At 37.9% G+C, this 27,955-nt stretch overlaps 3 protein-coding genes and 1 non-coding gene across 4 annotated transcripts; 2 read left to right on the forward strand and 2 right to left on the reverse strand.

Moving 5' to 3' along the window:
* The first annotated feature begins 1,607 nt into the window (after positions 1-1,607).
* LOC134818470 (uncharacterized) lies at positions 1,608-16,251 on the forward strand. Its single transcript, XM_063828041.1, has 13 exons — positions 1,608-1,926; positions 3,176-3,311; positions 3,451-3,565; positions 3,753-3,879; positions 4,061-4,183; positions 9,758-9,855; positions 10,122-10,319; positions 11,648-11,744; positions 11,909-12,095; positions 12,277-12,462; positions 14,126-14,255; positions 14,805-14,930; positions 15,092-16,251. The coding sequence occupies exons 1-13, from the start codon at positions 1,611-1,613 to the stop codon at positions 15,251-15,253; spliced, it is 2,001 nt and encodes a 666-aa protein (XP_063684111.1). The 5' UTR covers positions 1,608-1,610; the 3' UTR covers positions 15,254-16,251.
* Trnat-ugu (transfer RNA threonine (anticodon UGU)) lies at positions 9,075-9,147 on the reverse strand. The gene has a single exon. It is a non-coding gene; the product is annotated as a tRNA-Thr (tRNA).
* Positions 16,252-16,283: 32 nt separating the features above from the next.
* Positions 16,284-17,074, forward strand: LOC134818710 (uncharacterized). The gene is made up of 2 exons (XM_063828352.1): positions 16,284-16,287; positions 16,536-17,074. The coding sequence occupies exons 1-2, from the start codon at positions 16,284-16,286 to the stop codon at positions 17,072-17,074; spliced, it is 543 nt and encodes a 180-aa protein (XP_063684422.1).
* Positions 17,075-23,229: 6,155 nt separating this feature from the next.
* Positions 23,230-26,393, reverse strand: LOC134818471 (uncharacterized). Its single transcript, XM_063828043.1, has 4 exons — positions 26,196-26,393; positions 25,850-25,958; positions 24,908-25,052; positions 23,230-24,765 (listed from the first exon to the last, which is right to left on the reverse strand). Exons 1-4 carry the CDS (start codon positions 26,368-26,370, stop codon positions 23,980-23,982), a joined length of 1,215 nt encoding a protein of 404 aa, XP_063684113.1. The 5' UTR covers positions 26,371-26,393; the 3' UTR covers positions 23,230-23,979.
* Between the last annotated feature and the right edge of the window lie 1,562 nt (positions 26,394-27,955).

The raw sequence follows: 27,955 nt of genomic DNA on the forward strand, positions 1-27,955 counted from the left end.
ATCTGTATAGAAAGTAAGAGTGATTAGCAATGTAGTGGGACTTCAGACTTGGGTCATTCGCTAACAAGCCAATCTTGCAAATGTACTTCACATTTTGATCCTTATCTATATAGAAAGTTTCGGAGTTCTAAGTTCGAAATAAGCTATCAGTACCTGGACACAGAATAGTTGAGATGCTTGGCGTTGCATGCATATCTCAATGTTAGAAATCTTATGTAGCTTGCAGTAGCATGACACACAGGACCATGTCAGGCAGATTAGTTTTGTCAGTTTCCTAATTGCTCGTGTTCAAGTAGCATAGGACATTTCTATCAGGTTATTTTTAGTCGTGTGAAAAACTTATTTGTGGCTTATATTATCAGTGGTCATTTGTTTTATTCTTTATTTTTGACGTGTCACATGCCAAGCCTTAAATTTAATTTGCAATCTTGACGGGATTTGATATAGTTTTTATTTTAGTGGTCATAATCTTGAAGAGTTTATTCATTATAACAGACCGTTGTCAAGTACAGTTATAGTTTAATAATAATAGACGTGAGCACTTTTGCTTTCCACGGCTTTTTGAATAGTGATTACGGCAAAAGTGGCCATTATAGAGCGCTACGAATCCGTGACCCTTCCCATCACCAATGAAAACTAGGAACTCAAACTGAGAAGTGTTTACAAAATTTAGATTTCCTAACACAGCTATAAACAAGTTCATGTTAGAATCCGTCATTTAGCACTCAGAACCATCACTGATAAAAATTACAGTGTCACTCAATCGGTGAACTTCATTTGTCTGGTCAGCCAAATAAGAAGACCACTTATCCCATAGCGACCATTACCGCTGTATGAACTGACAGTGATACAAAATAAAAACTTAGGGTAAATAAATACTTTAATTCCTTGTCTTTTAGTTGCCAGGCAACGCTCATCAGGGATTACAAACCAGACTTTGATCGGTGTTATCGCATCCAGCTCCTGCATACATGTATGTGAAATTAGAGCAGTAATAGAGGATGTGAACAATGGAAGGGGTGATGCCAGCCAACGGACCGCCTTCTTTTCAGTTACTCGTTATCTTATTGCATTCCATGATCAGGGACAACTTCCTTGAACAAGTCCGATGCCAGCGATCTTTATGTGTTTGTTTTTTCTCGTTTAAATATTGATAATTTATGTAAATGCAATTTATTAATTTATTACTGATTTATACCTAATGATCGTGCACCATGTTTTGGTTTCTATTTGTATTGCGTTTGTTGTGTTGCACTGTCGAGTACTGATACTGGACTGTTTAGCATAGGGTCCACAGTTAAATATATAAGTTGATTATTGAGGATTATTGAGGAATCCTTGATATCAGGACAGGTCATCTTTCAGTTGAATGCCATATCAGGAATATCAAAAGTTTATTCGAGCAACATATTCCGTAATAAGTTATTTTAATTTTCAAGGTTTCGACATCAATCGATGTTGAAATGTACCAAAATGATAAAATTAATTGAAAAAAAATTTAAATTTGCCCAATAATTTAGACTGTTAACCCTGTTCTACAAGTGATATCGGTAACAAACTAACAAATAATAACATCCCAACAACTACCCTCTCCTCTCCTCAGCATCCCAATGTACCCTGGTTCACCAACACCCAAAAAGACCCTAGTGGGACTCCCCGTCCGGAACATTGACTACGGATCACTCCACAAGTCTCTCCGTGTCACAGACCGAGATGTCAAGAGGAACCTCCAACCTCAGTTCCTGGAGAGCCTCGGGAAAATGTGTCTTAGTTCTAGCGTGAGATCAGAAGGTGGGTTAATAGCAGAGGGTAACCATGGCAACGCTATTAGTCACTCGGACAACGGAGTAAGAGATGTCAAGGAACGAGCACATTCTCCATTACTTAATGTCTCGATATCATCGCCTAACGCTCTTAACAACTCAGGTGAGTTTGGATATATTATTATTATGTTTTCTTTACAGCCAGAATATGTTGTACTTCGTTGGTGGAACTGGAGTTCACATTAATCTCACCGAATCGTGTTGAGCCTTCAGTTAGACGAAGCTTAAATTATATAATTTAATCACCTAAATCACACAATTTAATCAAAGACATTAATTAAATTTAAATGAATCGAAAACTGTCACGTCGCATGTTTTCATAATTTGCATTTTTTCAATTCACGCCAGATCATTGAGACTCATCTTTGAGATCCGTCACATTTAGCTGATTTTAATTCGCTGCTCGCTAAACCTTAGCTGGACTGTTCTGGTCGAATTTTCCCACCTCCATGATTCGTATTTCGTACAGTCCTAGGTGCTAGATGTGGCGGTACTTACTGTTTATTTCTGTTGATCAATCGAAGCGCTTTGTGATTAGTTACCATAGCAACACGAGTCTGATTGATAACAGTGCGATTCTTTTATATATAACCGTCACAGAATTTTATGTAGCGTTATCTTGGAACAAAGTTGTTGGGTTAAATTACCATACTCCAGCCGTCTGCAATTTATCCCTTTTTCATCCGCCCTGTAGTTTACAATTCCAAATAGATTTACATTTTAATAGTCCTCGTAGCAGCGGCTTTGGCTACAGTATGCCTTTTGTCTTTCCGACCAGTTGCAGTTGTTATAGATAAGTAGTTTTAGACCAGTGGTTGTAGAAAACAGTGCGTATGGGCTTTTGATGACGTTGGGAAGAAAACTGTCTGGAAAGTTTAATCTGTTCACTTTCCAGTCAGTTTTCTAAACTGTTTAGTTGTTGTTCAACTATAATTGAACAAGATGTTCCAAGATCGTATCAATAGATAGTTGTAGTCTAAAAAGGTCTGAAAAGTAGTTACAAGATTAGTACATTTAGTGGATATAATGTCAGATTAAGATTTGCCCTGCCATGAGGCTTAAATAAGAAATGTTGCAGGTAGCTGGGTTTCAGCGGAGATGGTATCATCATCCTTCCTATAATTACTGTAGAAATCATTGGTTTAGTTCATTCGTCATGGTTAACTGTTCGCTACTTATTATCCAGTTTCAACCAACAAACACTTCTTAAATTAACTATGATTATAATCACGCAGTGCTTAGATTCGAGATGTCAATGTTTAGTTTATTTCTTTTGCATTCCACAATTATACCCCTCTAAAACCCCTCTAAAACCCCTCTAAAACCCCTCTAAAACCTCACATTCTCTGTAGGTTTATCACACCACGCAAACTGCAGTCCGACTAACTACTGTGGTATTTGCCGTAAGAAGAGGGAGGAAATGACACACTACGGTATTTACCACCAGGATGACAGTGTGGACATGGTGATGGGAGGGGTTATTGACAGGTATGTTATCAGAACGCTCGGATTTACAGAGTCAACGAGCCTACAAAATAATGATATTTCCTCCCAATTGACATGCAATTAAGAATGTCATTGCAGTTTCAGATTTTAAAACAAATTGTTAATCCCTAAACGTTTGCAGGATTGATCACCTGATAGATAGGTTAGGTAAGGGTGGTTACGACAGGAAGGAGTTTGGTTCTGGTAATAAGGAGAATAATAAAAAGGAGAATGTCGGTATTATCCTTCCCTGTGAGGTAAGCTTAAGAGTGGAGTGTTTATTATTTACTGATTTAACCATTTAAATCAATAATAACTCTTTCAAATTTCAACACGCTTCAACGTCTTTCTGTATGACAAAAAATCCCCTAATTCTTTACACAAAAACCGTTTTCCATCCTTCACTACAAAACTACCAATCCATCACTATACCTGCCCCCCCAGGCGTGCACAATCAGAGCCCAGAAACGTTACGCCCACGCTTCATGTCAGACAGAGGAACCAGCAATAGATGAACATGATCTGGAGGTGGAGGACATTGAGCACGAGGGGAACCATTCTATTGACGAGGGTTAGTCAAACGCTAGCCAATTATATAGCTGAGCTAAATCTGATAATTATGTTAAAATACCGCTATTTCTGCTATAAAGTAGCTTTTCTTTTCCGCACTTTGCTATTAAGCCCGCTACAGAGCTCAGAAGCATATTTACCCTGCTATTGCTAACAGCTAGCTATGTTTCTCTGCATTTCAGCCAAGATTATTGAGTTGAATGAATCAGCAGAGCTAGCACCTTTACCTACTGAAAACAGTAAATTAAGTCCACCTAAGAGGGTGAAGAAAAGCTCGTCTTCTCCGAACGTGAAGAAGTCAAATGGTAAGAAACAGATTCGTTTGTAGTTCTGTTTGCAGGGTTTTTAAAGCGTCTATGCAGCTTTTACTTTATTATGAGTGGTAGATTTCAAATTTCTGCTATTAAATATTTATCCTTTTAGTTTTACAAAAAATAAGGCTAACAAACTGTAACTAACTTGGTGTTCTTATTCAAAGAGGCTGAACGGTGTTTACAATCCGATCACAACTTCAAGACAAAGAAGACAAAGCTTCCTCGATCCAACTCCTTCTCTAGCAGCCGAACTATAATACTAAGGGGTAAAAACCGGGCACCTCTCATCAAAAGTGAAGCTCTCGATAAAGAGGAAGAAACTAACCAGGAACTACCCGTAAAGCTGCTGAGAAGTCCTGACTTATCTGAAACCCAGTCAGAACCTGCTCCAGATGATGAAAGTCCGCTCTTTATAAGTCCTCTTGAAAGTCGGACTTTTCTTGCTTACACAATCCTGTCACCTTTTCTTTCTACTTCAAGGTTATCTAGTCTTAGCGCTCCCAATGTGACAATCGGGGGTGATCCCCTGGCAGTGACATTACGAAATCAGGAGGATCTGAAAAAAGAAAAAGTGACTGGGGGAGAGATGCATGTAGTTAGAAATGAAGGGAACAATCTTGATAAAGAAGATGCGGACAATACTAAAGAAAAACTAACTGTAAGTAGTGATGATTCTGTCACATTACCGGAGGAATAGTCAGGGACGAAACGGAATCTCGTTAGCTTTTCGTGTTAAAAGCGATTTCTCAACGGTTATCACCTCTCTAGATGATTCTTAAAACATTTGGACTTCATTGCATTTTTGAAATAAATGCAATGAGGGCGTTATCGGCCACACCCTTTTTCAGGGTTTCGCGGTCACTCGAATTTTTGTATATCAGCTCAGGAAGGTCTAAAAGACTATTCTGATACACCAAAATGTGCCTAATAGCCACATTTATATACAACTTATGAAGCAACATATACCTTAAAATGCTTCGTTTCGGAATTATGGCCGAAAAACGGTTTTTGGCTTGACGCAGTTCATAATTTCCGTGATTTTTGGCATTTCCGCCTAGGAAGGTCGTAGAGACTATTCTGATATACTAAAATGTACATAATGGCCACATTTATGTACAACTTATGAAGCAACATATACCCTAAAAGGCTTACTTTCGGAAATGTGGCTGAAAAACGAATTTTTGCCGAGCGAACAAGACAGTATTCACAAATGGGCTATTGGACTGTTAACTAAAAAGGTCTTAAAGAAGATTCATGAGGAACATAGCATTTGTCACAAGATGTAAGATGACTCACTTTGTGTCCAGAAACACTCACAAAAATTGTAGAATAATCTACTTTATTGGGCATCTCTCTTAATGGGCCAGGACAGCAGCATATTTGTGTCATACGAAAGGGCAATTTTTCAAAATTACGGTTTCTTTAGTAAAGGTCAAAGTAAAGGTCAAAGGGTCAGTTGCTAACAGCAAATTGTTTGCAATTGCCGACTCATGCACATCATATACTCAAAAACGTTCACTTTAGGAGTGATTAGTAAATAAGTTTAACTATACTGCATGATTTGTGAAAACTCCAACAATTTTTCATTGGCACCAATTTAGCCAAAATGTAATGACCAAAATTCAACTTTTAATTTATTCATTCCATAAAACCATATTGTTGCTTGACCGCTGACCAGTACCCCACTTTATAATTATAATTGACTTCACTGCCTCGACCAATATTGGTCTGTAATCCCTGGATTGAGATCTGTTGGCTGCAGTTTAATTTAGCTCATTTACCATTTAAATAGTAATACCGCAGTGGTTTGGTTCGCATAGATTTTCCCATCGTATGATAATGTGTGTCATTCCCTCGTTTTTTAATCAAGTGGTTACTAGCTAGCTCTTTTGTTATTACAGCTGCCTCGAGATCTTATCTAGGGCACTAATGCATTAGTACTAGAACACTAGAACTGTAATTCTAGAACTTCAGATTAAGATTACTTGACTGAATGGCAGGGTTCGAGATTCGACTCTAAAACTCTCAGTTTAGGAGTGATTAGTAGATGCATGATGTGCGAAAACTCCAACTAGACAAGGATCATGCTTAATCAAAGTGTTCCTCGACTTGAACTTAAGTCTCGTAAGCCCAAACTGGAGTTTGGGCCACTGAATCGAATACAACCTGATATTAATTTTAGGATTTCGGGAAATTCATTCAGATTTTTATTCTTTGGTTTTTCAATTGTGCTACGAATCCGAGTTTGAGTTGATAACACCGAATTTCCTGTTTGACTCTCAAAGAGAGGAACCAAGGCGTAGGTTCCTCTTTTTGGCTCTGAGATCCAACTTTAAGATCGGACTTCGGAGATCATTGCGTCGGAGATCATGTAAGTGTAACATCAGTACCGGAGATCAGACTTTTTTGCTTGATATTGGACCTTTAAATCTAATGATATATTCGAAACAGCACGGGATTTAACCAAGGTTAATTTAGATAAGATATACCAGCTTTCGGGGTTACAAGACCCCACGAAAGGCAGGCAGAGCATCCTAAATCCTCATGCTATCCTCACGTTGACCATCTAGGTCCATACCCCAGCCTCTCATTAGAAAACAGCTACTAGGCCCGATATCCGTCCCTTGTCCCGTAGTACTAGTGCCCCGTAAGTAAGAGATCGTTCAGATTTTGGTCATTTAGACCCCCTCCCCGCTCTAAAATCCACTTTAGCACTTTACCCAAAGCTGGAAAAATTTCACATGTAAAACCTAAATAGCTAAATCAGCATCTCGAGACCTTCTATTATATAAACCCCGTGATCCTACTATAAGCTTATAACTTATAAGGCATTGCATGCCGAAATTAAGATCCACCTCAACTGGTGATATGAACCTGGTATGTTACCTGAATGCCCTCAGTCAAATCTCGAACCCTGCTAATGCTATTCTGCCAAGTAACCTTAATATGAGGTTCTAGAATTACAGTTCTAATGTTCTTAGTTAGTGCCCATGCCCCAGATAAGATCTCGAGGCAGCTGTAATAACAGAAGAACTAGCCAGTCACCACTTGATTAAAAAACGAGGGAATGACACGCATTATCATACAATGGGAAAATCTATGCGACAAAAAAAAGAATATGGGGTCATTCTGAAGTGAGAACCAAACCACTGCGGTATTATAGGAAATTAGCTAAATTAAACTGCGGCCAACAGATCTCAATCCAGGGATTACAGATCAATATTGGTCGAGGCACTTAAAGTGGGGTACTGGTCAGCTGTCAAGCAACAATCTGGCCCGGATCCAGTGCCGATTTATTTTAGGTGCGGTATTCTTGGTACATATATCATGGTTTCATAGCATGAATATAAATAAAAAGTTTGAAATTGAATTTTGGTCAACAACGTTAATGTGGCTCTAGCTATGTGTTGGTTCAGCCGAATTAATTATTATGTTTAATCAAGTTTATTTTTCTCGTTAGTTGTCATCCGGCCAAACATTAAGCAACTTATATTGCAGTACCATTCATCAATTTGTATATCAAAATATGTCATTGTAATTTTGCATGGCTGAAATGTAACGCTTGATTTATATATATAATGATTAATTGAATTTTCAAATTAAAAAAAAAACACATTTTATTTAAATCGGTGCCAAGGAAAAATTGTTGGGGTTGTCACAAATCATGTAGTAGTTATTTACTAATGACTCCTAAAGTGAGCGTTTTTGAGTATATGATGTACATGAGTCGGCAATTGCGAACAATTTGCTGTTAGCAGCCGATCCTTTGACCTTAAGAAACCGTAATTTTGAAAAATTGCCCGTATGACACAAATATGCTGCTGTCCTGGCCCATTAAAGCATTAAGAGAGATGCCCAATAAAGTAGATCATTCTCCAATTTTTGTAGGTGTTTCTGGACACAAAGTGAGTCATCTTACATCTTGTGACAAATGCTATGTTCCTCATGAATCTTCTTTAGGACCTTTTTAGTTAACAGTCCAATAGCCCATTTGTGAATACTGTCTTGTTCGCTCGGCAAAAATTCGTTTTTCAGCCACATTTCCGAAAGTAAGCCTTTTAGGGTATATGTTCCTTCATAAGTTGTATATAAATGTGGCTATTAGGCACATTTTGGTGTATCGGAATAGTCTTTAAAACCTTCCTGGGCTGAAATACAAAAATTCGATTGACCGCGAAACCCTGAAAAGGGGTGTGGCCGAAAACGCCCTCATTGCATTTATTTCAAAAATGCAATGAAGTCCAAATGTTTTAAGAATCATCTAGAGAGGTGATAACCGTTGAGAAATCGCTTTTAACACGAAAAGCTAACGAGATAGCCTTTTAGAACGGTTGGGATCCGACTAGAAAGTGAACATACCCAACAATCTCAGCAGAATGACGTAATTCAGGGATATGATTACGACATCTGTGAGGAATCTGAGCAAACGCAAACTATCGAAGAATCAATTCCGGTGAAGCAGGAACAGAACCATACAGTTAATGACAACTTAGATCCAGTAAAACGTAGTTCTATCCCGGTGAAGCGATTTAGTCAGGCCAGGCCACACTCTCTATATCGGCCTGTACAAATTGAAACAGAGGATACTGATGACGTGTCTTCTGAAGTGTCCAGTGAACAAACAGCAGGAGAAGATACAGAACGATTGCAGCCCTACCCCAGCTCAGACAGTAATGTTCTGTGTATCCTCATATCCTGTACTTTGTGTACTGTGTATACTGATAATGTACAGGGTGGTAAATACCAGCGTGTTTACTGTGATTCCGTGACATTTGATCCCTGTAAAGTTGTAAAAAGGAATTTCTGTGTACGTTGTAATCTATGTTACTTTTCTGATTGATTTTCATAAAAATGCTGGCTGCATCGCAATAAAAAATTACTCAGCCCCCGACGAGAATTGAACTCGTGACCCCTGGTTTACAAGACCAGTGCTCTAGCCACTGAGCTACGGAGGCGGTACATCAGATTGAATCAGAAGCTTTATATACGTTGTATACTACGCTTATCCCCATTGAATCATGTGCCTGTGATAAAATTTTAACGCTTCACAAATATACTGCAATCTTGACATGCTTCTTACTTATACATTTGTGATGATTGAATTCACTTGTACTTGCTGCTTTAAATATGCTTTTAAGCAAAGATATGGAAAATATGAAAAAAGATATGTGATATCTGTAAATTCATTAGATGACCTGATTTTTGTGTAAACATGGTTAGCGTACACTATACACACTACACACTACACAGTACACTATAAAGCTCATATAACTGAATTTGAAATTATGTCTTGCAGAGCAATAACAAGCAGTATTGTACAAATGTACAAGCACATTTAAAAATACACACAGAATGTATAGACATCTTCTCAGACCTGAAACACTGTAATAATAACTGTGTACACGATACAATATACATTTACACTATCCAATATCCATCCAATTATACACTTGGTAGTTGGTATACACAAAAACTTGATTATATTCATAATGTGATGGTCACATTTCCTGTTTACATTAACAACAAGCACCATATCCTGTAAAGCTAATACATTACTCATTACAGGTGTCTACACGGATGTAGATGACGACAATTTGTCAGTACTTAGTTCAGATGATGAAGATTTCTCGATGGAGCTGGAAACAGCGGCCCACGAAGACGACGTGAGTTTACCTGTCTCGTTATATATTTTAGTGATATTCAGGAATATTTAGTAATATTTAGTAATATTCAGTAATATTTAGTAATATTTAGTTATATTTAGTAATATCCAGTAATATCCTCTTCATATAGTGCGACTTAAACTGTCGAGTACTGATTAGTACTTATACCAAGCGTCAGAACTGAGAACTCCGAGACCATTTCCCCTGGTTGTACGTGCATTTCTGATGAATTGATAAGTAATTTCTATAACTTATATCTCTCCCAGATGCCCCCAGAAGTTCGAGAGTATGAGATAGCATCCACCCTTCGACGTGAAATGCCAGAAGTGGGCTCCACGGAGACTGTTCATTTCAAGATGTTGCCCTACAGGAACCTGTATGTTATGGGCCAGAAGAAGTTTATTGGCTGTCTGCCAAGCAGAATTGCCTTGAGAAGCAACTACGAGCTGAACTACCATATTACGGTATCTATTCTTTCTCTTGATAATGTTTTATACTAGAAGCCATTGAAAGGATTAAATAATTGAACGATAAATAACAAAGTTACAGACCAAACAAGGTCGAAAAAATAAAAATTGAAATTTTCCCACTTCTAAAGTTGTACATTTCACCAATCACCCGGGTCAGCAGGTATCGCTTCAAAAATTCTTGTGAGTGTAGCTGATGATCATATCAAACTTTTTGGAGTAGGATTTCTCTCAGATTTGAGTTTTAAGCTATGCAATGTGGCCTCAAACGACTTAGTAAAATTCATCGTAAAAAAGGGCAAAAAAGGCAGATTTAAGGCTTAAAATGCCTATAACTCAAAAAGTGTCCGTTTTTTTTGAAATAATTTTTACAGAATCGTAATCAGCTTGGTAAGTTGAATATTTTAGTACCAAATTTATAATATTTAAAGACACAAAATTTGTAAAAAAATGTGTACAATTTGTACAAAATTTATACAAGGGGGGACCCTTGTGTTCGAGCTAGAAAATTATTTAAGACAATTTGTCTTCTAAAAGCACCTATTTGGTACTAAAAGATTCAACTTACCAAGCTGATTACGATTCTGTAAAAATTATTTCAAAAAAAACGGACACTTTTTGAGTTATAGGCATTTTAAGCCTTAAATCTGCCTTTTTTGCCCTTTTTTACGATGAATTTTACTAAGTCGTTTGAGGCCACATTGCATAGCTTAAAACTCAAATCTGAGAGAAATCCTACTCCAAAAAGTTTGATATGATCATCAGCTACACTCACAAGAATTTTTGAAGCGATACCTGCTGACCCGGGTGATTGGTGAAATGTACAACTTTAGAAGTGGGAAAATTTCAATTTTTACTTTTTTCGACCTTGTTTGGTCTGTAACTTCGTTATTTATCGTTCAATTATATAATCCTTTCAATGGCTTCTTGTACGGATTGTAAGTAATGTTCAGTAAAAAAACCAGCATAAAATCTTTTAAAATGGCCGAACTATCGGTATTACAGTGACAGACTTCTCAAATTTTTTAAAATTTTCGAAAAAGAAAAATATATTTTTTCTCGATGAGGGAATATTTTTAGAAAATTTTGAAGGTGTGCAATCTTATTCTTTTTGTCTATTTAACCATAATATAAAATAAAATCGATGTTCGGAGGAAAAACGTTTTTGGTGTATCTCCCCTTAATTACCCGAATTACAGGATATCGACATCATGTTTTAAACTTATGTTTTTATACCTCCCTTTAACCTAACTCTTGCAATTAATCCTCAGTAAAAAGGAGAATAAAAGACAATTTGAATTAATAATTTACCATCCCTACGCCAGGTCTTCAAAACGCTGTCCTCTGACCGGCCAGATATCAGGATGAAACGGCTCAAAGAGTTAGTGTCCAACAGAAACAAGACATCACCCTCCCGAAAAGGTCCTTATAACTGTGTTGAAGATTAATTTTATTTCGGATTCGGATGGATTTTTGGTTGGTTTTTGTATTGTGGAATTATTGGAATTCCGTCACAATCGGACTGAACGATCTTGAAACGTTGCATTTAGCAATAACATAACTATGTTATTGTTATCTCACAACAGGTCCAATGAGTCGAACACTAGACTCCTCCAAGCTGGGTAACCTGCTGGTAGTTGACATTCCCAGATTCAGCAGAGAAGCGAAGCGGAGATCTGGTGGTGACATCAGGATACCCGTTATAAACTTGAGGGACGGACATAGCAACAAGCTGTGGTTGAGTGAGAGGGTTTCTGCACTGCTTATGTCAAGGTATTTGTCAGGTGGTTTCTGCTTGTATCAATCTGACATTTTACCCATCATGACTTGCTTCAAATTAGTGGAATTGATGAGATTTCTATTTTGGTATTATAATATTAATAAGCTGTCCTATCCTAGTGGTTCTCTAGTCTCGTATTTAATTTGAGCTAATGACAACTTTCAACTGTGTCAGATCCCCGAGATTGAGATTTGCGATAGAGATAGCTAAGTCGAACAGAGCTCACTGGAAGTTGGCCGCTAAAGACCTCATGTCCAACCAACGCCCCTTCAAGTACAGCTGTTTGTACGGAGGAAAGTCTTATACACAGTTTTATCTGAACGAGATGAAAAGATTTGTAACTAAACCGCTCCTCTCCAAGTAAGTAAACAATTACTGAAAAATTAGATGTTAACTGAAATGTATGCATTTGGTGCTCCAAGATAGCTTCCTAAAACCCTGAAGACAAATAACATGAGTCATAACCTCATCGATATTTTAATTCAATTGTCCATGTTCTTTGAATGGCCCCAACGTTGCTATATTTGTACCGGTCGTTATCTATCACTCAAGTGCAACAAATACCATCTTTTGTAAATTGCGATAAGTTCAGTTTGCTGCTACCGCGTAGTTAGCCTTTGCGTGTGTACTTGTACATTCCTATACAAGTACATTATGGAGGATGATCGTAAGGTGACCCAATCTCTGGACCAAATTCAAGGATTCGAGTATGATGAACAGACAAAATTGAAGGACAGTGTTACTAAGTGGTTCATTACGCTGGGAAAAGAACTGAAAATCGACGACAGAGATATTTGTGGAGATATGGACAGAGAAATATTTATGGCTCCAACTGTCTATAAAAAGCATCTGGCACTTCGGCTTGTGGAAGCAATAGACCTCGTTCAACGGCATGAATGCCAGATGGGTAAAATGGAGGAGATCATATATTTCTTGAAGACGGAAGCGTTAGAAGACAAGGATAAGTTGATCAGGCTGCAGGGCCAGCTGCTTGTGCAGAAGGACAAAGAACTAGAGTTGTTTAAGACGTCGGTTAAGAAGACAGTGCAAACAACGGTGGAGTCAGGGATTAAGAGCTACAGTGCAACTGTTATACAACAGAACAGTGCAAGTGGTACGGTCTGCAACAGTAAAATCCTGAAGAAGGTGATGAAGAGTGTGGCTGCAGAGGAGGACAGGAGCAAGAACCTGATCGTGTTTGGGTTGAAAGAAGAAGAGGGAGAACAGCTTCCAGCGCTAGTAACCGCAGTTCTGGAGGAGATTGGGGAGAAACCTCACTTCGAAGCGACTAGAGTCGGCAGGAAGAGGCCAGGTAGTACGACTATCCGACCAGTAAAGATCACTGTCCCAAGCTCTACAGCGGTTCAACAGATTCTGACGAAAACAGGAAGACTGAGGCTAGTTGAGACCCACAAAAGTGTATGGATCTGTCCAGATAGATCTAGCGAAGAACGAGCAACGAGGAAACATCTGGTTACCGACCTGAAGAAGAAGAGGGTTGAACAAACTCATCTCGACCACTATATCCGGTACGGGAAAGTCTGTAGCCGTGATAAGAAACCACCGTGAAGCAGTTCATGTCTCTCGGACACTGATCAGTATTTGAATGAGTATTGTGTATCTTAATAGTTTTCGGACGTTATCTGTATTTGAGAGACAATTTTATAATTTATATACGAGCTATTTCTTGATTGTTTCACACTTCATATTTCATAATTTGTTTCACACTTCATATTTCATAATTTTATTACTAGGTGGAGGTGATGTTATTGAGACTTTGGGCGGCCATAAACCTTGTGTTTTAAAAGTTGTCCTCTGAACTTGTTTCACTGACCCACGCTTTATAGCATTTATACATTTCGGCCCATTTTATATGTTTGTTCGATTTGCTGTACATTTGTATATTTGCTATTTTGTAAAAGTTTCAAATCAAAAATCATAGCTTGTAAAAACTGTATTTCTGGGGGCAGTTGCCACTGCACAATATTGAAGCATAATCACAAAATGTTTGAATTTACCTCAGGTGTCTGTGTTACTATGTTGATATCTACGAGGACAACAACAAAGACCACGTTAAATCCAAGACTTTTGTCGGTTGTCTTGGTAACATGGCCGCTAAGGACTCTAAATCTACTCCTCTCATGCACTTCGAGGTACTTGTTTTTATGTGCCAAATAGTTGACACTTTTCCGCAATATATCTTACCGTAACAGATGGCAAATGCATAATATTTCACGCCTTATTGGGCGATCTGAAAGTAAGAGAGGAAGAATTAGTGACTGTTTACTGTTTAGTGACTGTTTAGTGACTCTTTAGTGACTGTTTAGTGACTGTTTAGTGCCTCTTTAGTGCCTCTTTAGTGACTGTATAGTGCCCCTTTAGTGACTGTCAAGTGACTGTTTAGTGACTGTTTAGTGACTGTTTAGTGACTGTTTAGTGACTGTTTAGTGACTGTTTAGTGACTGTTTAGTGACTGTTTACTGTTTAGTGACTGTTTACTGTTTAGTGACTGTTTACTGTTTAGTGACTGTTTAGTGACTGTTTAGTGACTATTTAGTGACTGTTTAGTGACTGTTTACTGTTTAGTGACTGCTAAGTGACTGTTTAGTGACTGTTTAGTGACTGTTTAGACTTTAGCGACTGTTTAGTGACTGTTTAGTGACTGTTTAGTGACTGTTTAGTGACACTGTGCTATCCTCCAGGAACGGATCAAGGAACACGTAAGATCGGGCCAGAAGCTGCACGATCCGAAAGTCAATATCTTCAGTGTCGCTCTGCAAAACCCCATCTTGTCCTTAGACGAACCCGGCCGCTTCCTTCCACAGAAGGTATATTATATAACAATTGTAGATTTTGAAGTTTCATTGGAAAATTTGCTAAAAATGAGCTTCCATTTATTCGAGAAATGTATTTTCAAAATGTTTTTTCTTCTTTCTAAAAACACCGGTCTCGTTCATTGTTTCTAAAGTGGTTGACACCATTTCCCCAGGGTTCACAAGAGATAACGAAGTGTCCAAACCTCCTGTTTGTCCCACTGGACTTTGGGTTTTCCTCCTGGTCTAGACCCACCACTCAGGACCACTTATCAGCACTGAAACAAGCGTACTGCGACGTGTTTAGTAGCAATGGTCCCGCTGGGTACAATGTCTGAGTTACACGTGACGTCATCACAAACCACGTGACGTCATCAACGCGTGATGTTATCACGTGGTTTGATATTTCTTTGCATCAAGATATATAACGCAGTTGGGTGCGGGGTGACACTGTAAATAGTAATAATATCGAGGGTTTCAAGGGCAGTACCATGGCCAAAGTTTAAGAAGTGCGTCGTCTTCGATGAACAGACGACGCACTTCTTATTGATATGAAAACGTCTGAGAAATGGAACATGAACTAAGAGGAAGAATACTGTGTGTTCAAGAAAAGATAGCTGATGAAAAGTTTTGGGCTTATCTTGCCGACAACTCATGATACTTGTTCGTTGTCTTAACATTGTAAAAACAATCGGAGGCATGTACATATGAATGTTTCTTTTGACTGAAGTAAGCATTTTCATAACTGTGAAATATGTGTATGTTATTTATATTGATCCAATATTGCAAGACATTTGGTTACCAATTAAAATATTTTGCGATCAACACAGTCGATGTTGGAGAATAAAAATGTATGTCCCGTTCGACAGATTTACTGATTTATGATTTACTTTGAAACGAATTGATGATTTCTCAGTTTTGAAGATAAATTAAATTAAGTGCAAGATTAAATTTCAGTCTTTGTCTCTTGACGGATGTTACTCGTCTAAATTTCTTAGTAGCGCGCGCCGCTTTCTTCTCGAAATGTTGGCCCGATGGCAAGTGCTACGAAGTAGCGCGCGCCGGGCCAGATCATTAACATAAACAATGGTCAATTTCTCTAAATGTTCAAAGTTAGATGTTCAAAGTTAACCGTATAGATAAATTATGACATGATGGCTCACTACGGTTTATTTTTAGAATTAGAATTAGAATACATTAAAATGCTCTATGTTGTTTTGTTTGAATTTTTTCTTCAGAAATCGATCAACTATAAAGTGACCAACGAAGAAAAATTTAGTTAGGCATACTCATAGTTTTGTTATAAATAATAACCATGATTCTAATTAAAAAGCTGAAATGAACTGTTGTTTGATTTTTTGTGACTGCATGAGTAAGATGATAAAGGGAAACGTCCTAGCTATAGATAAAATAAAATATTACGCGGTAGGTCTCAAAAATTCTTACTGGGCGGCGCTCATGGCTCAGTCTGTCATTCCGTCGCATCTTCAATCTGTTTACCAATAGAAGGGTACAATTTAAACAAGATCTGCTAATAATGTCTAAATAAATTGAGAACATATGACATACATGAATATTGAATACTTTTTAAGTAAAACTTAATCCTAAATCAAATTTCAGTCAACAAGAGGAAGAGCTCTTGTGTCACTCGGAAAGCCATTGAGTTTGTTCCAGCAGGAGGGAGGTTTAAGGAGGTGAAGAGGTCGAAAGTCAGTGAGTTTGGGATTCTGAGTGGGGCCACTGATTGGATAGTATTAGCAGACCTGGATGAGCAGCTGAAATTCCCGTCGGATATAGCAACGACCAGATTAAGACCAGATTTGGTTCTTTTCTCGAAAGCTTCCAAGAGAGTAATCTGGTGGGAGCTTACAGTACCGTCGGAAGAGAGAATAGCTGCATCCCATGAGCTGAAGCTTGATCGGTATAACAGTCTACAAGCGGAAATACAAGCTAATGGGTGGTCATGTTTCAGCTTTGCTGTTGAGGTTGGTGCTAGAGGTGTTGTCGCAGCAAGTTTGGAGTGTGCATCAAGGAAGATTGGTCTGACTGGGAGAGCCCTCAAGAAGTTGGTCAGAGATTGTGGGAAGGATGCAGCCCATTGTTCAAGATGGATTTATCTGCTGTCTAGGAAAAGAGAGTGGGAGATGAGAGCTGTTTGAGCTTTATGACTTCACCTAACAGCCAGAGGTGCCATAAGCTAACTCGTCGTAAATCGCGAGCTCTAGCAGGTATCCTCGGGTGATTGTCAGATCAGATGGTGGTCCAAGAGAGACTGCTGGGGCACCTGACAGAAAACCGTATCGCAATGAAAGCCCCGAAACGGTGTCAGGTTTGTGACTGAAGATTCTGATCAAGCTCAGGGTTGAGTCTACACAGTGTCGCCACTTGCCGATGCCAGTTGATGCGAGAAGACACTGATGTAAGTGGGAAGTTATGTCTAAGAAACAGCGTGTGGTTCGGGTGCCGGTTGAACGCATGTAAAAGGGAGGGTATATCCGTATTTCGCTGCTAGTGATGCAGTCCTTAGCCCGGTAGCTAAGGCTTCCCCGTTTCTCGCTCATTTGTGCTCCGATGGGCTTGTGACCTCTGCGGGGGTCAAGTGCAGGATGAGGGACATGGCTGACCAGGAGAAGGTTGTTTTTGGGAGATAGAGTAAGGTTGGTTTGGTGTTGTGCCTTCGCAGTTTAACTGTATCTTTACTGTATTCAATTACGGCTTAAATACGTGTAGTTTAAGTTATACATTGCCAAAAGAACTTGTAAATGTCGCCAGAACTTCCATATTTTAGCACAAAATGAAAAACAATTTAACTACTATTACGATTTCCATCTTAACTAATGTGCCTATAACTTATAGCGACTGAAATAAAATACTAAAAATACTAAAATACTAAAATACTAAAAATAACCGCTTGTTCCTCTTCAAATAATATTATGATTTAACAAGCTACTCTAGGTTACTGAGTTAAATATTAATATATCGTGTATTGCTGGGAAGGAGCTGTTAATTTAGGATAGAGTTTTTGTGGCACTTATCTCAGTTTGTTCTTTTGTAGTTGTTCTCACACTATGACTACTGAGTAAAAGTTTTACAACTTAAAAGCAGTGTTTATAATTCAATTTATTATTATTGTTATTATTACAATTACATATAATTACAAATGATATGTCAACGAAATTGTTGTGGTCTTGATAAATCTGCCCAAAAATTTGTAAATGTTACGTCACTTTGGTTTTTGTAGTATTAATACCGAAACCTTGATCCAAACTTAGACATTTTATTTTCTCGACTACAGATTAGCTCCTAGTAGGGCAAGTTTCCATAAACGATATTTTATGATCGGCGCCGATAATCGCTTATTGAGCGCTTTTTCGGCGCTTTAAAAAAAAACCGTTTACAATCGCTTTTTTTACGATTATAAACGGTTAAAAAAAATCGCTTATAATCGACTATAATTGAAGTCATAATTCAAAAAAGCGCTTTTTTTAATTTAAAAGCACTTATAAGCGCTTTTAAGCGCTTTTAAGCGCTTACTAGCGTCGCTGAGCGATTTGAAAGCGGTTTTCCAGTAGGATTGGCGCCAAAAACGGGTGGATAAGCGGTTGGCCGGATAAGCGCTTTATAATTCTTGCCAACCAGGCCATGGGTGATAGAAAAAGCGGTAGAAAAGCGATCATAAGCGCCTATAAGCGCTTTTAAATCCTGACTCTGCCGGTGCACCCCAAGTTGCTCAGAAAAGCACTTATAAGCGGGCACTCTGATTTCCAGTTCCGACCAGGTTAGGGGCAGCATTTAAAAAGCGCTTATGAGCGCTTTTTTTTATTCCGGGCACTCCCCTGTTCCGACCAGGTAAGGGGCAGCATTGAAAAACGCTTATAAGCGCTTTATAATTCTTGCCAACCAGGCCATGGGTGATAGGAAAAGTGGTAGAAAAGCGATCATAAGCGCCTATAAGCGCTTTTAAATCCTGACTCTGCCGGTGCACCCCAGGTTGCTCAGAAAAGCACATGCAAGTTCCGACCAGGTTAAGGGGAATTGAGAAATCGCTTATAAGCGCTTTTAAATTCCGGGCACCACCCCGTTCAGACCAGGTTAGGGGCGGCATTGAAAAAGCGCTTATAAGCGCTTTTAAATTCCGGGCACTACCCCGTTCCGACCAGGTTAGGGACAGCATCGAAAAAGCGCTTATAAGCGCTTTTTAATTCCTGCTCACCTGGCCATGGATGATAGGAAAAGCGGTAAAAGCGGTGAAATAGCGATGAATTAGCCGTAATAAGCGATTTCTAAAAAAACGCTTATAATCAATTATAAGCGGTTATAAGATGTAATATACCTAGCGTTTTCCTGACTCAATTTTAAAAGCGCTTATAAGCGCTTTATTTGCGCTTTACAAACAGCTAAATTGAACCCCAATTATAAGCGCTTATAATCGCTTATAAATGGTTCAAAAAAGCGCCTACGAATCGCTTATCCGGCCAACCGCTTATCCACCCGTTTTTGGCGCCAATCCTACTGGAAAACCGCTTTCAAATCGCTCAGCGACGCTAGTAAGCGCTTAAAAGCGCCTACGAATCGCTTAAAGTAAGCGCTTAAAAGCGCTTATAAGCGCTTTTAAATTAAAAAAAGCGCTTTTTTGAATTATGACATCAATTATAGTCGATTATAAGCGATTTTTTTATAAACCGTTTATAATCGTAAAAAAAGCGATTGTAAACGGTTTTTTTTTAAAAAGCGCCGAAAAAGCGCTCAATAAGCGATTATCGGCGCCGATCATAAAATATCGTTTATAAATGGAAACTTGCCCTAGTAGACTAAACTTGCCAAAGCTCAAAAACAGTTTTACCCTAAGGGAAGCAATTAAACCCATTGTCATAATGGGGTATTTGGAATTAAGGGGGGGGGTCAACCTCATTTTACCTCATTTTACCTCATCCCAATTTTGCCTTTTTTGGCTGGCCTCATGAGGTAAAATGAGGTAAATCTCGGCAAAAATTTTAACAGGTAAAATTCTCTAAATCGTCAATTTAGTCACGAAGGAGTATGTAATGAGTTCTAAATGTGTGCTCCTCTAATACAAACAGTACGAAATGGTTAACTTTAGTCGAGGTCTCAGGTCTCTACAATGTCGGGAAGTTCCTGCAAGAATTTGCACTTGAAGCGCAAGATTCACAGCGCCAAAAGCGAAGGTCGTAGAGACATGAGACCTTGACTAAAGTTAACCATTTCATACCATTGCTATAAGAGTATGCCACTTTCAGAGTCCTGAACACACTCCCATATCTCTTAATCGTCAATTATATGAATTTTACCTGTTAAAATATATCATCTTTTACTGATATCAATTTAGTTTAACACTGTTAGTTTTTAAAAAGAAAATAATACTTCACACCAAACTAACACACAATATGAGAATATAAAAAGGAAGGTTTTCTTGGAGACCTGGATCGAGCATCAAAATAGTGTACATTGCTGCTGTCATTGTCAAGACTCAAGAATAAGAGGGTTTAGTTGTGGGATTATGCTGGATAACAGATATGATAAGTGGTAACATCCTACAAAAGAATGTTAGCTTACTAAGGAATTTTTCTCTTACCGAATCATACAAGAAGTTAACTAAGTTCCTCCTAGTTCTAAGCATTATCTTGTTTCAGAGGGAATGAGTGATTTAAAAAGATGAGGCCAAAGAGTTAGTTGTGAAAAAGGCATTTGTACTCTGTAATTTCTAAGCTAATTATTTCGATATTTTTAGCTATTTACTGATCTTGTCTTGACGTATCAGCAAGAGATCACTGGACCTCGTTAGTTGTTAGTCATGTTATGCTGTTCCAGTTAGTGACGAGCTATGAAGTAATCATTCGACCTCATTTAATACTGATCCTATCAATGACGAGCTATGAAGTAATCATAATGGATCTCGTCAATGCTCATCCTGTCCGGACTGTCAGTGACGAGTTATGAAGAAATAAATGAAGTACTCATTAATTCCCTTGTTCCAAGAAGATATTCCTCTGGTAACAACCCCTTCTGGCCTGCTTCTGAACATAATATGAAGATTCGAAAACCTAGTCTACCTAAATTGGAACTTGCTGACTGCATTGGAAAATGGAGAACAATCGAAAAATGATAATCAGTGCCAGGATATATAATCAAAGTTGAATTTGGAATCCAAGGAAAACCTTCCTTTTTTATATTATCATATTGTGCGTTAGTTTGGTGTGAAGTATTATGTTCTTTTTTAAAACTAACAGTGTTAAACTAAATTGATATCAGTTAAAGATGATATATTTAAACAGGTAAAATTCATATAATTGACGATTAAGAGCTGTAGGAGTGTGTTCAGGACTCTGAAAGTTGCATACTCTTATAGCAATGGTATGAAATGGTTAACTTTAGTCAAGGTCTCATGTCTCTACGACCTTCGCTTTTGGCGCTGTGAATCTTGCGCTTCAGCGCAATGCGCAAATTCCTGCAGGAACTTCCCGACATTGTAGAGACCTGAGACCTCGACTAAAGTTAACCATTTCCTACTGTTTATTTTAGAGGAGCACACATTTAGAACTCCTTCCATACTCCTTCGTGACTAAATTGACGATTTAGAGAATTTTACCAGTTAAAAATTGGTGAAAAATATAGGCGTGGCCCAAGTCAGTATTATACGAAACCGTAGACACAAAAAAAAATTTTGGTTGTTCCCGACCCCATAGAGCAACTAATTAGAGGTGATATCTAATTATTTAAATGAAAAGTGGTTTTGTGAACCGCCCTTTATTCTACAGCGAATCATGAACATTGAACATGTACATAAGAACTTAGAATTGTATGAAGTATGAGTTTAAACGAGTAATTTATTATGAAATGACCTTTCACTATGCAATTTCGACTAAATTCATGTAGATATCCAATCCAGTTCCATGCACAACTGTTGTATACATTTGGTCTAGTTAGACACAATTTGTTTAATAATAATCGCAATATTAAATCATTAAGATATTATTTAAATGGTCCATGTCATGCAATGCGGAAATATCCCAATAAATTGGCAACTGCCAAAGTGACACTAAAGTTATTGCTAATTCCTTTACAAAACTTAGCAAGTGCTATTAACAATTTCCTAATGGATCATGGAAATTGAAATGTTCAATTTTCTTTTCATAAATAATAATTATAATGCGAAGTTTTATTTACCCCAAGTTTGGAGAGTAAGTAGGTTAAACTGGGAATGCCCCTTCCCAGGGACCACATCACCCCTAATAAACCATTAAATATCATGGGAGACCATGCACAGCCTCGAATTATAGTATAATGACTTCGAATAAACCTTTTTTGTCTCTAAAAAAGGCTTAGAAAACTAGATTTATTTACCTCATTTTACCTCATTTTACCTCATCCCAATTTTGCCTTTTTTGGCTGGCCTCATGAGGTAAAATGAGGTTGACCCCCCCCCAATTAACATCCAATTCAAAATAAAATCTATTCAAGTTAATAACATGCTATTGCTCTCAGGACATTTTCTGAAAATAAATGAAAATGTTGGTTGAGCGGTTTTGTAGAATTGCATTATCAAAACCTTTACTCGCAGCCACAGGGTCACCATCTAGAATAAGAGCAACCGCAATAAATAATACGCCCAAGGGCAATCCTGTGCATATTTAATATTCAAAACCGATAAATTTCTTTAAACATAAAAAATAAATGTTTCACAACAATATTACAGCTTTTATTTTGAATAGGAGTCTTAAATAACTTAAATAAATCGGAGTATCAAAAATACTGAGATCATTTCAAGTTCAGTATTCAGATATTTCAACACTGTCAGTTCTCCCCAACAATTAACATTTATTTAAAAATGACACTTAGGATAAAATCCAATAAAACAAAAGTAAATCTACTGCAAATCATGTGACAATTTAAAACCGGTCAATGACCGTGATTAGACAACTATGAACTTATATCAACTTATGAACACACTGGAATTAATTATTATGCAGCATTTCTGGTATTTCTGCGCAGCCCGACGGGTAAATACTAAATATACATTCTCAGCGAAATTCCGGAGGTAATAAAAGTTCAAAAGTCCTAATTATATTTGTTTACACAGTCACGAGCATTAAGCAATTCCTTTCTGAGTTTCATGGGATAGCTTTCTAGTCCTCAGAGACAACCACTCAGTTCACTATCCCGTTAGAAAACATGTATCTGTTTCTAAGAAGGTGAACCCCACCTAAGGCTAAACTACAGGGGGATAATTCTCAAAGAATTAGAGCAAAGAATACAACAAAGAATTTGGCGGATACAATGATGTCTATTGACTCCAAAAGAGTATTGGGCAGCATTCATTTTGGTCTACTAATAAAGATCTTGATGGCAAACTTATAACTATAACAAGGCAAGATCGATGGCCTCCAAATAATTTGCGCTTAAAGTTAAACCCAGGCCAAAGTGATCCCGTCCGATATTTTAGATCTTAGCCGGTGAGCTCCGAGGTGCAAGGCGTCACTTTGGCAACATATCTTTTAATATTCGTGGTGGTTTATATAATAAGGACAATTCTGGACTCTGGAGAAAGTGGTTGACACTTCTACATATACATTATACATGACCTATGACTAAAATTATATTAGTGTTGTGAATGGCTCTCGATAGTTAAGCCTAAGGTGGACACTGGACAGGCTGCTGGCTAAGATACTGGCTACCCAGGTCCCAGGGTGAGCACTGAGCTCTGCAACTGGCTAGAAATATACAGTCTAATGATCATGATTCATGTTGCCCATCAAATCCTTCTTAGCTTCGGAAACCCAACCATTGATAAAAATAACGGGGCAAGCCACATTAGTTTAATCATTCAAAAAACTCTTGGCAGAAAGCTTTCAAGTCAAATTAAATAAGTTAGCTGATCACGTTTTATAAAATAACCAATGATTTACTGGGCGGCGCTCAGCCTGTCATTCCGCCGAATCTCTATTCTATGTTTATGAACATTATACATTATAACATGCGGTCCCCAGGTATAAGTATAACCAATGATCAGAAAAGTTCACAGTTTTGAATTCAAACGAACAATTGTTCAAACAGTCCTTCCCTGTAAGGGAGAATCATAGTATCGTCTCCAATAGTTCCATCCCAGGAATCTCACCGAAAAAGCGCACTTTAGCTTCCTAAGATTTTTGGCGTTCCAATCCTTGCGGAGTGCACGAATTCTGGCAAAATACACAATCGGATTACAAGCAGCGTTCATGACCACACTTGTCCGTGAGAGGAAAATGTTAATGTATATCCCGTTAGTGGTGACCCAGGTAATGTGGTCAGCATGGAAGAACATCACCGCCAGAGTGAAACTCCAGAACGGAACGTTAAATATGATGTACAGAGCGGTGACGATGTACATCGTAGTGGTAGCTTGGTGAGCCACATCTGCTCCTCCTCCTCGCTTCTTCCGGGGTTGTTCCATGTTAGAGTTCATACTGGATAGTTCTGCTGTGGCAAAGGACTTCTCTTTGGAGGAGTGGTGATCGTCGTTGCGTTTGTTTTTCACACCCGGGTTGGTGTTCAAGGAGATGGTATTGTTGACTGTGCTATTGCAGGACTCCACTTTGTAGCTCTTAACCTTTTGCTTGCTGGTCAGGACGATCTTGACGAATATAATGCAGGAGACCACCACAGGGAAGATGGGGAGGAAGGAGGGCAGGATAAGACAGAAGTAGAGGAGGAACCGGTACCACACTCCATTCCCTTCCTCGTAAGGCGCAAAACTGAGGTCGTTAATACCCCACGAGCAGCCTCCTACTTCCGTTTTATAGTAAATAGGGGGACTTTGAGTGCTGGAAACCAGAGGAAGAGAAGCTTGACCGATCTGAAATAAGAGGGAGTGGTTAAAAGAGTTTATTTTGTTGTCTCACCACTTCAATAAATCAGAACATGATAGTAAATAAATGTAAAGTGGAGCAAGTTAACTCAGTCTAGTCGACGGCAAATGCAATTAGTTTTTATCATACCTGAATGACGAGATAGATAAGGACAGGTATAACAGCATGTCGAAGTGAGGGTGAAGTGAAACTAGGAGCAATAGTGAAACATCTGATCACAGAGAGAACTGCCACCAAGTACACTGACATTCTGTTGGTGATGTTCAACACCCACCTGAATAGAGAGACTGTTACACTGTGATCAGATAGACCTATCATACATTTGGGGTTCATTCTCAGTTATCATAACACCACACTATGGGGAAAGCACACATTTAAAGACAACCTGATATGTCTTCCAAAAAGCGCCCTAACCAGCTCACTCATTTGAAGATTCAATAATTCACACTTTAAATACTCATTTTAGAAATATCAGACTTGTCAAATGTCCTCCGCATAATCTGTGCAGGCTATTCGAAGAAAACACCGTTTATATGCGAAGGATATATTAAAATTCTACAAAGCAGTTTTAGACCATCTCAATATTTCTCCATACCAAATATTGATCGTTTATGCTTAATATGTGGACGAGATATTTAAAGGCTCCATACCGAGAGTGCTAAATATGGATACCCTGCACCGTTATTGGATGCCCTGCACCGATCTGCTGAGTTATGCACTCTACATTAAACCCCACCCCTGAAATACTGGATCCCTCGCAATACCTTACTATTCACGGTTTAAACTTTTTATCCCACGGCACTCAATAGTGAATTAACAAATAAATTATACGGAACGTCCAAAAAATTAAATTAAGAGATTTTTGACATTCATTAGAAAACTAAAAAACAAAATATTACAGTAAAGCTCCGATTTACCGAGAAGTTTGGGGAAAAAGGAATTAAATAGCCTAGGTTAATCAGGGTTTGCGGTAAATCGGAGTTTTACTGTATATAAGCAGGATAAGCTGAGACGTGCTAAAATCTTTTAGGACCAAGATAGGTCTAAAGACAAAATGAAAATGTTCCTCACCCAGAGACGATGCAGAGGAGAGGACTGGAGAAGATAACCGGCTCTCTGTTGTACAACATACTGACAGCGGAGGGGAACACAAACAGACACGTCAGCATATCTATCAGAACTGCGGAGTACCATGTTTTAAATCTGGTATTCGAGATGAAGTTTGGTGTAAGAAAATTTTCTTGGTAATTATGATTAAATTATAATGGTTTGTGATGATATAACTATAAGTGATCCAGATATTAGTAAATTTTAGTAAAGTATTATAAAAATATTGATCCGTTGTAGTGTAAAACACATAAATTACTGATAAGATCTCATATCGGACCTAAACACTAAACAGCAGTATAAAGCTCACCAATGCAGAGGTAAAGAAAGTAAGTGGGAGAAGCCTTCTTCTTGAAGAAGAACCGGACTGTGCAAACATTGAGAGAGAGCCCACCTAGGCTGCAACACAGCTCCAAAACTCCGAAGAAGATGTCCACCTCATGACTTATGCCCTTGTTAGAGGGTGCAGGTTCTGTTCCGTTCATATCTCTTTTGCACGTCAAACCGTGCAGCTATTGGAGAATACTTTGGTTAGTTTCTTGAAATTAAAGTATATAATATTGTTCATTTTGAATCAAACTTGTGCTTGTGCAGAAACCGGAGTGACAACAATAAACTAAATTGAGTTAAGATATATATCGGGAACAAACACGTCAAAAAAAAAGTTAAACAGTTAAAAAAAAGTTAAACAGTCATTTAGATGTAAAACCGGGAAGTTAAACTGGCGGAGTTAGCCAATAAACATGTAAATGGAAACGGTAGGATCGACTTGGGCCAATCAGCGAGCTGAACAACTTTTAGACAACCAGTTAGTTTGATGAAGTTTTTGCTGTGGTGAAATTCATTCCATTTTGTCAAGCTGTACATGTGAAAGTTTGCATATTTCATGCAATCTTCATTCAATCTAATCACCTCATCTCTGATTGTAAATAAACACATTTCTGAATAGCAGCATTGAAAATTACTCAAACATCTATTCACTTGTGACTGGACCAATAAGCTCTCGTTCTATTCCTATCAGCTGTTTTGAAAACTTTAAAAATGACATTTCTTTAAATATAAAAGGATGGTCAGGAGAAATGAACTGACGTGGAAAAATCACGACTAGCTATATTTACAAAATTTAAAGGATTACCACAAACAAGAATTCCATGAATTTAAGATTGAATTAACGTCAGAGGCCTAAACCTTCAAGCAGTAATCTCACCTTGACAGCTTCCCGCCATCGGATTACCTTATTGGTGATAATCTGGATGATAGGAATATCGAGAAATGTTGACCGGCGTGAGAACTGTAAATAGTTTAGGCAACAGTGAACAGTGAACACTGAACATTTTCGATAGATTTCAAGCCTTGGATTATGTATAATTTGTATTAAGTTTAATTTGAAAATTGATGTGCCTTGTTGAGTTGTTGAGAGACGAATAGTACAGTAGTACAATGCCCCTCCTTTATAAGGGTTTATAATCGATTTAGTGTTCTTTAATGCAGTGATCGATACTCTGAATAATTTACAACAATTAAACTTTGGGTTAGGCAGTATTCAATAAATACTGTTCAATTTTCATGATGTATAAATATACATTAGAATATATAATAATAAGAATTAAGAGCGGTTCACTTGTTAATGTTTGATTAATAATGCTCCTGCTTATCAGTTGAGAACTTTTTGGGGGAATAAAGCAAAAGTCAATAGTAATAGTGTATCATGATAAGCTAACATTAATAAGATAACAAAAGGATATAAACTCAGTCCAAGTGCTATTACTGACATTCAAGTTAAATTGCAATAACTGTTTATTTTATACAGAATATAAATCATTGCTTTCATCAGCTCTAAAAGTGGATTCATTTAACAAATGATAGTAAACGCATTTAAGACATCTCAATATCATAATGCTGACATTATTGCTAAACTACATTATTCATTTCTAATATAATAGACGCAAATCATCGCTTTCGTCAAAGCTAAAACACCATACACCGAGTCACCGATCAAAGTTAATAGACTAATCACCAAGTTCGTTGTGAATGACTACGTTAATAATCCCTGATTCTTTCAACAGTGCA

Source organism: Bolinopsis microptera, chromosome 7, assembly GCF_026151205.1.
Source record: "Bolinopsis microptera isolate Bmic1 chromosome 7, MBARI_Bmic_1.0, whole genome shotgun sequence".
Taxonomy (NCBI): domain Eukaryota; kingdom Metazoa; phylum Ctenophora; class Tentaculata; order Lobata; family Bolinopsidae; genus Bolinopsis; species Bolinopsis microptera.